This window comes from Perca flavescens, chromosome 3, assembly GCF_004354835.1.
Source record: "Perca flavescens isolate YP-PL-M2 chromosome 3, PFLA_1.0, whole genome shotgun sequence".
NCBI lineage: Eukaryota > Metazoa > Chordata > Actinopteri > Perciformes > Percidae > Perca > Perca flavescens.
In genome coordinates, this window is record NC_041333.1 from 7,169,582 (window position 1) to 7,182,306 (window position 12,725).

General features: G+C 39.8%; 1 protein-coding gene across 5 annotated transcripts in view; it reads right to left on the bottom strand.

Annotated features, from left to right (window-relative positions):
• nf1a (neurofibromin 1a) overlaps window positions 1-12,725 on the bottom strand; it is a 282,226-nt gene that overhangs the window by 110,839 nt on the left and 158,662 nt on the right. For 2 of the 5 annotated variants that reach the window (XM_028569967.1, XM_028569961.1), the window contains exons 30-31: window positions 7,393-7,455; window positions 989-1,147 (exon numbers count right to left, since the gene is read on the bottom strand). In XM_028569967.1, the coding sequence (XP_028425768.1) occupies window positions 989-1,147; window positions 7,393-7,455 (222 nt within the window). Of the gene's footprint in view, window positions 1-988; window positions 1,148-7,392; window positions 7,456-7,626; window positions 7,756-12,725 lie in introns of those variants that run through there. The other 3 variants (XM_028569974.1, XM_028569980.1, XM_028569988.1) reach the window with 2 other exon arrangements.

Below are 12,725 nucleotides of genomic sequence, written 5' to 3' on the forward strand. Positions count from 1 at the left end.
ATTATCTTTGATACCACTCTGTTTGCTGGGGCCTTTCAGAGTTGAAATGCAAGTAGACGTTGTTAGCTCGACTACCCCCTTCATAATACCGTTGTTTGAAAAAGCGTAGGGCTCCTTCTGGCTTATATGTTAAGAGGCAATTAGATTATTTTCCCTTACCTTTTAGCCCTAGATTTTGCCCTCCTCAGCACTGTGTCAGCGCTGGAGTATGGTCTGGCTACACCACTTATCTATTCTGGGATAGGGGGAAAAAAAACGCTCCACCTTGTTTGTATTTCTTTAAACCAATCAAAACTGTCCTGAGCGACACTAAGTCCCAGATGCAGTGACAGTGCCCTTGTAAGATAGATAGCAGAGAGAGCGGAAAGGTAGGGACATCTGGCGCCTGCGAGACGCACCGGATATCCCAGCAATGTACATCTGTTTAGCCAGATAACCTGAAAAGTAACCTGCATTTTAAGCTCGGACTACAGCTACAACAGTTCTGTGGTAAAAGTAATCTTTGTTCCCTACATACAATATTGTTCAGTATGCAAACACAAATATGGACTTAACACACAAGAACATACATGTTAACATTGACAGGGTCCGGCATGGATTTTTTTTCAGGGAAATGGGAGTAGATTTTGGCGAGAATTCCTAGGAATTATTGCAATCTAATATCTTAGCCTATCCTATTGTACACCAAGAATAGTGTTTAGTTTTAACACTACTAAACTATGACAGTGGATTTAACAGTGAAAGGCAGTCTTAATCCCATATCCTTCACACCTATTTTCTCCACTATCCATTTTCCACATGCCTTCCACAAGCACATAGTAGTTTGTTGTTGTGTGCTAAATAAGCATCATTAACATATTTTCATATCTATGGATATAAAATGTGTACTTTTCAAACACAATCACACAACAGTATGATTTACAATTCAGTTTCAAAAGACTTACCCTAGTCAGCTACATCACAAAACCCTCATATTCCCCAGCCTTACCTTGGACATGAGTTTGAGACCCCGTTCTATCCTGGGTAGGGGCTTCTTGTCCAGGATGCCGGCCTCATAGGGAGACACAATTGCTGGGTTGACAAAGCGCAGAAACATGGCGCTGCCTACCGCACCAATGCTGTTCTGTGGGAAACGCTGACTCACCACCTGTGTGAAGGAGGATGGAGGGAACAAGAGAAGACCAAAGAAAGGAAAACAAGGGGGAAATGATGGAACAGAAGAGAAAGGTTTGAGAAAAGGGAAGCAAAAATAATTAAATGGATTTCAGTACATTAAAAAGCAAAGACGGAAATTATGAGAACAACAAAATATACATGTATCAATGTGTAACAGAGTAAGGTAGCCATGGCCAAAACAGTAAAATATGTCAGGTTCAGAAGGAGGAACAGTGGTGGAAGACATGAAGAGAGACTTAGAAACAATCCCAGTTCATTTTGGGTTGTAACAAGAGCTAGAAAGGTTCTTACTTCAGTTACAGCCCAAGAAACAGAAAACAAGAAGAGCAGACAAGGAACCCAACTGTCTCCTTGTCTCCAAAATAAATAAGGCGGATGACAGATGTAGAACCATGGGTAGTGGTGCAAAGCAGTGGATGAGCCGTACAGATGAAAGTCCAAAAATATCACAACCTGCACATCACATCTTCCTTTAAGGCAACGCAGAGCTGTGTGTTTTACATTCCAGAGGGCTTACAAAGTAGTAATAGGGGTGCACAATTCAGAAAATGTCACATTTCAATATTGATTTTTAGACTCAAGATTCGATTCAAAATCGATTTTTGATTCAAAAACAATTCTCAGTATGTAAATGTAGTTACTTCTCCAATATGATTGCAGTAGACATACAATTTAAAAGAAAAGAAACACAACTAATTAAATGTAGTTTGATAATACTTTATATGTCTTTATACAAAAATAAAAATGTTTGCAACTAAAAACTGCAAATTGCAAAGCTTTGGCCAGCTTTCAAATACATTTAATTCAAGTATAAAATAAAACTGATTAATAAAAAGAGCTTTTTGTTCACAGTTCGGTGGGAGTTTAGAACATTGAAACAGTGCGTTAGTTGACTGGCACGTTAGGTACTTTTTAATGTTAATCTCTGGGTGATTGTGTACCATGTAAATTCTCAAGTTTGTGGTGTTTCCAAAATACTTAACTTTTGCTTTGCAAAGCCTGCATATAGCATGATTCCTATCAAGTTCTGTCTTCGCCTCAAGGTTATAAAAGCCGAAATGTGTCCAAACTCTCGCCTTCAATGAGGATGGAGCAGGTTGAATAATTCTTTCTTTGAGGTCTGCCATTGTTTGCACCGACGAAACTACTTCTGCTGCACTCATTCTTCTTTTGATTATAACAAGAGTGCCCAGGTGCAACGCCATCTATGGGAATGGCGAGCTAAACTCATTTCAGGACAAGTACACGCCATTACAAAACGGGAAAATAAATAAATAAATAAATTATTTATATTTATATATATATATATATATATATATATATATATATATATATATATATATATATATACACACACAGATATATGAATTGACTTTTGGAATTCTATAAATCGATTTTGAATTGGTAGATCTTGAATCGTGATACAAATATCGATTTTTTTGCACACCCCTACAAAGTAACGTCACAAGTTCCAGAATCACACACATTTAGTGCTGCTGGGAGTTCAGTCTATCCCTCAAGCTTGAGCTTAATGTCTGATTCCAGTTTATTAAAACTTAAAACTTTTAGTTTTAGCCAGAAATTTTCTATAAATATTTTAAAACACAAAATTCCTTTAAAAAAAGTCAGATGATGGTGATCAGACATGTTGGAAACAAACCTTCAGGTTACTAGGAAAACTAAAATGATTAGTCAAACGGTCTGCTGTAAATATCTATATCTTTTCAATCCGTTGTTATTACACACAGGCCCGAAATACATGCACAATGGAGAGATGGCAGAGCAAGGAGCTGCCAATGAACACTCCGTACTTGGTCTGTACGGGGACTTGAACCGGCGACCCTCCGGTTCCCAAGTCATGTTCCTACAAACTGAGATACTGCTGCCTCTCTTAATGCCTTGAAAAGCAAAAAAGCCAAATGTGAGGTGTCATGTTGCATGTCACCATTGCGCAACATGTGTGTAGTTGTTTTGTTTTCTTCTTTTTATTATTGTCCTACAAAATACATTAGCTGGTTGCTTGTGTTTTTTTAAAGCAGGCGGAAATGGAGGTGATTTGCTCGAGGAGAAAAGACCAATTAGTAATCATCAAGTTTTAAAGATTGACTGCTGTGTGTTCTAAAAACCAGCAGTCCTGCTTAAGCTGTGGCTTGTTTTCAATCTGATTGTCTGATCATCTGAATGCTTGTATTACTGGCAAGTAAGACTTTGTTGTAGCAATTTCACCACTTCCCAGATCTCTGCAATCTTTGAAGAGTACAATGTGCCTCATATTCATGAATATGTGGGTAGAAATGTTCTTACATTGCGTACAAAATAAGTGGGCATGCCGGATTACCGTGGTGTCCATGCCACGTGCGCACCGGCCAAGTAAATTCTTACCACCATGCAGTTGTTAGTAAATTAGAATTATTCTAATTTGAAAGGGACACACCTGCTATTTGCAATCAGCATATTTCTGGTTTGACATTAAACTCGGAAAAAAAAAAAAAAAGAACAGACCAGAAGAAAAAGAAGGAAACAGGTAGAGGACAAGAACCACCTGATCTGTCAGCCGCAGCCATGCAGATATTTGCCACAATTATTGTGATAATTATAGTTGAAGTTACATAATTAATGAGGATGATGGGGCATAAATTTCATAGTTATTTATTACATTTTGGTATGATTAGTAAATCAACAGTTTAAATATTGTTGTCTATTCTAAGCCTTTTCTTTAAATGAATTCAGTTTTAATATGCTATGCATTTAGTTAAAAACAGGTGGAGCCAATTTTAAATTACTTTATAAACTGCGGTTTAGATTATTTTAAAATATATTCAAATCTATTAGTTTACATTTTGTAGTAGTAAATTAAATCTACAAAGTAGAAATAAATGTATTGCAGTAAAAAAAACAGCTTCTGTAATTAAAAGATTCAATACAGATGCTGGTGCTGCAATCCCGGTCAGCACCAGCGTGTTGCAGCTACACTTCTCTTTAGTTGTACTGGTCAATCAAGTGCTGCTACAATGCACAGGAGCAGTTTTATGAGACCTTGGGTGCATTTAGTAACTTAACTTAGTGGGTATTTCGTTGTTTTTCAGCCAAAATAAAATAATGCAGAATTTAGAACAATGCCATTTTAAACAAAATAGCAAATACTTAACTAAAAGATGTCTTAAGCTTAATACATTTAACTTGGTGCAGCACATGAGTCTTTTCTCTCAACACCAAAACGGTTGCTCTTGCGCCTAATGGTCAATCTTTGATAAAACTAAACTTTGTGATGCCTCTTGCGCTTAATAGTCAATCTTTAATAAAACTAAACTTTGACCCAGGCGGGGGGTAGACCCAGGATCATTCTGGCGAGATTCCTAAGATCACCAGACCAGGACCTGGTGTTGCGGGCGGCGAGAGGCAAGGGAAAGCTGAATTGGCAGATTAACAGATCAATACCCTGTCTACTCTGGACCATTAGTCTTTCAGGTTATAGGGTAAATTTGTCCATGTCAGAAGCGTTACCTTTAACAGCTCAGAGCCCCGTAACAGCCTTCCAATAAGGTGCATTTCAGTGGCACAAGCAAGGTATATCTAGGTATCTTATTCCCTTCCCAGTTAAAAGACCTAGTTAAAGTTATTTTTGGATCCATTATTGAATAAAATATCTTGTGATATTAATAGATGGGCGACTCTCAATAGCAGGGAAGGTCAATGTTATAAAAATAGCTTGTGTTCCCAAGCTGAATTACCTTATCCAATCTCTTTCACTGGAAGTTCCCCTGTCATATTTTAAATTGTTTGACAGGATAACAAAGACATGTATATGCAATGGTATAAAACCCCAGCTACATTTTAATAAATTACAAAGACTGATTGATAAAGGAGGTTTGGGTCTACCAAAGTTGTACTGTTTTATTATTACTATCTAACTTAAGGCATCTGGCAGATTGGATGTCTATACTAGAGTACCTGAGCTTTCTGGAGGGCTTCTAAGAAGCTTTGAGCTTGGGAGAGACGTGCATGATGGGCTTATGGTGTTGTCATTTATACATGTTTATTTAGTTTATTGTGTATTTTGTTATTATTTTGTTGTATGGTCTTGAATATTGTATATTTTTTCTTGATTTTTGTTTGGGTGGGTGGTGATGATGAGAGGGAGGGGGGGATGTTAATGTTGCGAATTGTATGTTTTGTATGTTGTTTAAAAAACAAATAAAAAATTGTTAATCACAAAAAAACTAAACTTTATACACCTCTTGAGCTTAATAGTTGATTTCCTTCTAGTGTTTAACTGATGTTGGCTCCAGGAAATAACAGCCTGTAAGCATGGTTTCCTGGTAGAATCAAGGAAGAAGTGTGGAGGATTGGAGTATCGCTACTGTAAAACTGATGACTAAGAAAAACAGAATTTTTTACTTGTAGCCTAGGGCTGGCAATCTAGGAGACACTCTCTGGACAGACACTGGTGAGTGGCCAAGCGCCATCTTAGTTTTAAAGTGTCGGCATCCAGGCAGTCTGTGTCGCAGGGCGTGTGTGATTGAAGGCGACGATCACTACAAGCTGATGTGAATGACCAGATTAAAGTAATCAGAGTGAATGCCGATCCGGGATCAATCACATACTTGCGATCGGGACTTCCCTAGTCTCTAGATTTCGTTCAACCCAGTTTTAGTTTAATTTTTGTCTTAATCTCATTTAACAGTGCTGAAATGCATCTGTGTGCATTCATGTCCTATTAATGCTTACTAACTTAGCTTTTTCCCCGGAGTCGTCGTGCTTTCTCACCTCACAGCTTTCCTTGGATTGTGGTGGCACCTGGATCGTGGTTGCAACTGCTGCTGTGGTCCTGCTCGACGCCCACTGCTACTATTATTAGTCATTCTGTTTGTTCATCATGTCATTCCATTATAACCACTGCTATAACTATTATGGGTCATATTTCTGTAGTTAGGTGTGTGTCTCTCTCTCTCTCTCAAACAGTAGCCACTTCCATTGTGGATCCGGTTCCCATTTGGTAAAACTCCCAGTTGTTATTATAATAGTGCTATGAATCACATATTTTAATCTTTTTTTCTTACAAGCCATTTAGGTAACTTTACCAGGCTTGTCATGAAGCTGACCACAGCTTTCAATGATTAAAATAAAAATGTTATAAACATGTCTGGCAGCAGATTACATCACCTGTGGCTACTTCATATCTGTAAGTAACTTAACCAAGCAAAAAGAAACATTACTGGTACCACAGCCACTTCTGTAATCATATGCTTTAGGGACGTTTATTAACACTGCTGCTTAATAACCAATAAGTATCAATAGAGATAATTTTACCATACCACATTCTTTCAGGTGGGGAATTTTTTATATAAAAGAAGTGAGAAAGAGATAAATTTGATCCAGAGTCCACCCTGGATCAAATCAAGCAAAAACGTTTAGCAAGAGCAAATCCGCCTGTATTTGAGTGTGAGTGACAAGGTTCTGTGGCAAGGCACTGGAAAAAAAAAATCACTCTCTCAAATTCAGACATTGCTCATCATATATGCTGGGAAAAAGGAGACCATACAGCTGAGAAATCTAACCCATGACAGAGAGGCCAGTTTATCAGAATATTTCATCTAAAAACCATTTTGAACCCCAAATTGCGTTTGAAGGCTATGCCATCGGTGTGCAAATGTCCATGTGAATTATAATATTAGTTTAGATTCTGATGAGCAGATTGGACCTTGCATGGCAGCCTCTGCCATCAGTGTGAGAATGAGGTGAATGTGGCATATAATGTAAAGTACTTTGCATGGTCTTTGCAAGACTAAAAAACACACTATATAAATTCAAGTCCATTTACCATTCATGTCTTTTTTAAAGTGTGTGTGTGTAAGGGTATTACTATTAGACATAAGATGGAGAAAGATGATTTAAGTGCAGATGAAATGTTCTGAGAAAATGACTCCTGGAGAGCAGAGTCCAGAAAGAAAAGACGAGAGAATGCCACAGTTTCCTGTGTTAATTGACACTGTTAATTGAAAATACACCGAATGGTGCCGATATTAGTACAATGATTTTAAGAGAGGGTTGTACAGAAAGCTGAATATGGAGAAAATAATTAAATGTTTCGATAGAAACCAAATTAAACCAAGTTTTAAAAAATGCAAAAAATAAAAAAAATAAAATGCAAAAAAAATCCTTTTTTTTGCTTTAGGGGGTAAAGTGTCTGAGGGAAAATAGATTCTCCAAACTTACTGCTTTTTTGTTTTCCTTTTTTTCTTTTACTGTTGCTTTATTCAGTAGAGAGTGGCAAGTAGCCTACAGAACAGAGATGAGCACAATCATGGTCACAGCAACAGCTATACACACAACCACACACTGAGACAAACACACACAGAGACACAGAGACAGACACACACACAGACACACGCACAGACACAGAAACACACACCCCCACCCACACCCTAACCACTCAAGGTGTATGCCCATTCACATCTAAAACACAGGAAAATCAAAACTGCTGTTAGAAAAATGTTCATCGCTGCTCAGGGGACTTGAAGCGTGTCCATGCATGCGCTAGCGTGGTTTGACTTCAGCAGACTGTGTTATTGTGTGTGCCTACACAGAAAGGAAAAGGAAATCCAAGATGGTGAATGAGAAATCAAAGATGTCAACACATGGAAAATACTAAATCTGTGATCAGAAACCCAGACCTTATTTTATGGGTGTGTTGTGAAGCATTCTAAATTAGTAATACATGTGACACCTAAAAAATAATTATTCATTCCGTTGTGGAGCGTGACTAGACGGAGCTGAGGAGCTTCCTTTTTACTGTAGTAAGGGTGAGAAAGCAGTGTGAGGCTGCTTGGATATTTAGGTGGAAAAGTCAAACTCAATGTATAATGGAAATGGTATGTGTGTATTGAGGTTAGACTACAATATTATATGGTAGGTATGTTTAGTGATACAGACCAGTCAATTGCTGTGATCACACCTAATCCATCGTTTTTGTGCACGTCTGTCCCCTACCAACGTTTTTAACTATGTGAAACGATCTTGTCATTTTAATTCCACGAGGTTAACTGGAAAGGTCTACGATGAGCTGCCAAGTTTCGGGAAAAAGAGTGAGATATGGGGGATACCTAACCTGATCTTACAACCCTCTGGCTGTAATACACAGTCTGTGAGATGAATGTACAGGAGCAACATGGAATCATATGTTATTTATAGCTGAAAAGATCATCGGACTTTAAAGGACAATTCCAGCGCAAAACGAACCTAGGGGTTATTAACTGATGTGTACCTACTCTGTTGCTCTCTGGGACATGTTTTCATGCTAATCGAATAAGTTTGGAGCTTTGACGAGGCTAGCGCGGACCGCTGGTTAGCTTACAATGCTAGTATTAGGGGCATGGGGACACTCAAATTAAATCGTTATTTAATACCACTAAAAAGGCTCGAAATATCACCACAACTTAACATTAGCATAATGAGGGTCCTTAAGTGTGAACCGAAGCATTGACAACATTGTAAGTGTACAGATAGTTTATTAAAAAGATAGATTATAAAGACAGTCGCGTTCATGTTTACTTGCGGAAGCCATCTTGGAAACCAGTCATGACTAGTCGAAAAACGAGCGCCGTGCAAATGAGTCTGAGATTCCCATACTGTCCATGGAGAGTCCATGTTGCACGGCGTTAAGTAAAAGTAATGTAAGGGGAAAAAATGCCATAAAGGACAAAAGCTTAGGCCACGCCACAGGGGCCTATAATGCACTACCCCACCTCCACAAAAAAACATTTTTCTAAAGGCCATAATGACTATAATGTTATGTTACGAACCCTCCATTTTCTGCTTGCTGTTGGCTTCTTTGGCTTGATTGGCTGAGCTGGCAGTTTGGGAGGGCTCGTTACTTGATTGGTGGACACCTGGGTAGGCCTCAACCACGACTATTTATACAAGTCATGTTTGATTGTTCTGGCTCTTCATTCTCCTGCTCCTAGGTTACACATTTCCTGGTTTGGGTTTGGTTTGTTTCTTTTGTTGCAGTTGTCATTTGCTTATATATCTTTCACTCACACATACACGCTTACACTACTGATAACACTGATTCCACATCGGTTTTGATTCTTTTGTTAATAGTAGTTTCTTTATGTTGCAATAAACACTTTATTGGCATTTTAACCTGTTGGGTCTCCCCTCTTTTGTCACATGCATTGAGTCGGTTTGTGACAAGTGGGGGCTCGTCGTAAAGTGTTAGGAGTGAATTAGTTTATGTCTAATTTAGCCTAAATTGTAAGTTGGCCTAGAGTACCTTTGTCAGTTGTTTTGAGGGGAAATCCAGGTTTTTAGTGCCAGTTAGCTTTGTTTAGTGGAAGTTTGTAGGAGCTGTGTATGGATATCTTGGAGTTGTATATTTAATTGGGGCTTCAAGGTGGGATTAATCAGGAGTGTTTGGTTTTGTGCAGGAGCACCTCTTCCCCTGTTAGGCTTGGTAGCGAGTACTCCTATGGTACTCGTGGTGTTGCTTTAGGTGGCGGTGAAGGTGGGTAGAGCTATTAGCTCGGGAGCATCTCTGTGGCTGTGAGAGGGTCGCCAGTTTTTCTGGTTGCTTTTTTCACAATACTGGTTTAGAGTGCATAAGTACCCCCCACCATTAACTGCATGAAGACTAGGGGTGAGTTAGTTAGCTAGCTTAAATGGTTGTGGTTAGTTAGGTAGGGGTGAGGCTCCCGTTTTAGGGTTACTCTTGAGTAGTTTTTTTTCCCTTTTTGTCCCAATCAAGGTTTGTGTAGCTGGGGAAAATTACTTCTTTCATAGATAATTTTAGAGTCTCTTTTGGAGCAATGCACAAAAGATCAGTTGTTGAAGATTGCAGAGCACTATGGGGTTGACGTTGTGGATAAGAAGCTAAAGGAGAGTGTTAAAACTTGTTTAAAGGAAGGTTTGTTTGAGAAGGGGGTTTTGTGCAGACAGCCAGTGGTTAGTCCAGTGGTTAGTCTGGTTGCTGGCATAGGACTTTGACGTTTGAGCAGCAGAAGGAGTTGTTGGAGTTGCAGCTTAGGTACTGTCGAGAGAAGGGGCAGTGGAGAAAGGATTGTCCACTGCTGAGAGGAAAGTTTTCCGGCCAGGTGAAGCCTGTTGTCATGGCTGTTTCAGGCATTGCATCTGTGGCCTCGAAGGCTGATTTTTTCAGCCTTCATCTCAGAGGGGTTTGTCTCACTGGTGGGAAGTGCTGTGCAGGTTCCTATTACGATTTTAGGAGATACCGGTGCGTTAGATTCTTTTATTCTTGAGTCTGTGCTCCCATTTTCTTCCAAAACTGGTACTGGTGATGGTGTGATCTCTCTTGGTATGGGAATGGTTCCTTTCTCTGTTCCTTTACACTTAGTATCTCTTAGTTGTGGTCTTGTCCGGGGGGAGGTGTCAGTCGGGGTGTTCATATGATTCTGGGGAATGATTTGGCTGGGGATAAAGTGTGGGCTGTCGGGGTGCCTGATGTTGGGAAGCTGCCAGTTGGTTCCACTGTTGTAGCACACTCAGTGAGGCCACAGGACTCTAATGACATTTTTCCTAAGCCACTTGTCGTCGAAGGCCACGACGTGGATTTGAAGAGGATCATAGCACGGGACGTGGCAGATAACCCTGACATCCTCGCCAACGTTAAGAAAGTTTTTGTCGGCGGTGTGAGGGACCACATTGAGGTGGACAACCTGACAGAGTACTTCTCTGGGTTCGGCGTGGTGGAAGAGGCTGTGATCATCTCTGACAAGCAGACCGGCAGGAAGAGGAGCTTTGGTTTTGTCTTCTTCAAGGACACATACTCAGCCACCAAAGCGGTGCTGACAAGGTACCACGTCATCAATGGGAACACGGTGGAGGTGAAGAAAGCTTTGACACGGCAGGAGATGTCTACCGGTGGTTGCCAAAGAGGTCTCAGAAGGGGGGACGCAAGGTTCTGGTGGGGGATATGGGGGATACGACCAGGGAGGATATCCCAACCAGAGACTGAGGCGGTCGTTTTTGCAGCTGTATGATTTGGATATTGGTCATATAAAAGGGTTTGACCAGTGTCATCGCAGGCGCGCTGTCTTGCGCATCCCTAGATACTTAGTTTCATGTTCATAATTGTTCTATTTTCTGAGTTATCCCCTATTTCCTCTGTTTTTCTTTGCCTTAAATTGCTCCTGTAGTATCCAGGGTTGCTGGATCTTGGAGACAGATGGACTGTTTTGGGGGAAGTAACCAGAAGGAGTAGTATTTACATGGGACTATGGGTAATGTATTGACTTTTTTTAGTTAATTTGTCTTCAAACATAACCAAAGTGTATTGATGATTATTGTGTAAAGACCGTATAGGAGATAGGCTTAGTGTTTACGATTGACGTGGTTCTTAGAGGAAACCCGTTCTTATGGAGGGGGATGTTACGAACCCTCCCTTTTCTGCCTGCTGTTGGCTTCTTTGGCTTGATTGGCTGAGCTGGCAGTTTGGGAGGGCTCGTTACTTGATTGGTGGACACCTGGGTAGGCCTCAACCAAGACTATTTATAAAAGTCATGTTTGATTATTCTGGCTCTTCATTCTCCTTCTCCTAGGTTCCACATCTCCTGGTTTGGGTTTGGTTTGTTTCTTTTGTTGCAGTTGTCATTTGCTTATATATCTTTCACTCACACATACAACCCTTACACTACTGATAACACTGATTCCACATCTGTTTTGATTCTTTTGTTAATAGTAGTTTCTTTATGTTGCAATAAAAACTATTGGCATTTTAACCTGTTTGGTCTCCCCTCTTTTGTCACATGCATTGAGTCGGTTTGTGACAGTTATATTAAAATGTTAATGTTGAAAAATGTGGGATGCCCCTTTGAATGCTCATTGAAAACAAACGAACACATTTTAGTACTATGCAAATACATTAAAGAACCATATATGTGTACTACTGAGCATTAACATGTTTCATGCAGCGGAAGATATGATGACTAGTTGCCTATAAGTATTGTAATTAGCTCGTGGTACTTGGGTGCGCAGCGCATTCAATAGGAGTTGTTTTTGCATCCAACCATTTAGAAAAATTCTTCCAGGTAAGGCCAGGGATGCAGAAGGGTTGGCTGGTGTTCCTGGCTACCAACCTCCTCGCTGGTGCTCGGTTGGGACATTTCGCTGGAGTTCTCTTGATTCTTTGCCACAGACATCTTTGTACTAGGCTACAAATGTCTGCTATTTCCTTGCTGGAGTGTGACGTGATTAGTATCATGTGCAGGTACGATGGATCGCGTACAAACCAATAGGGTGTCGGAATGGTATACTGTATGTTTATACTTCTCATCCAACCACCATCAAATTCACTCTATCCGGATGGCACGATTTATCTGGATAGGTTTTTGTTTTTTTTGAACGATGACAAGCCGGAATGAAAACAAGCCGAACAGAAATAGGAGCAACGAGGCTATTTTTAAAATGTAAGGAGTAGAAAGTACAGATAATTGTGTGAAAATGTAAGGAGTAGAAGTAAAAAGTCAGCTGTAAAATAATTACTCCAGTAAAGCGTAGATACCCAAAATTTCTACTTAAGTATTTGTACTTCG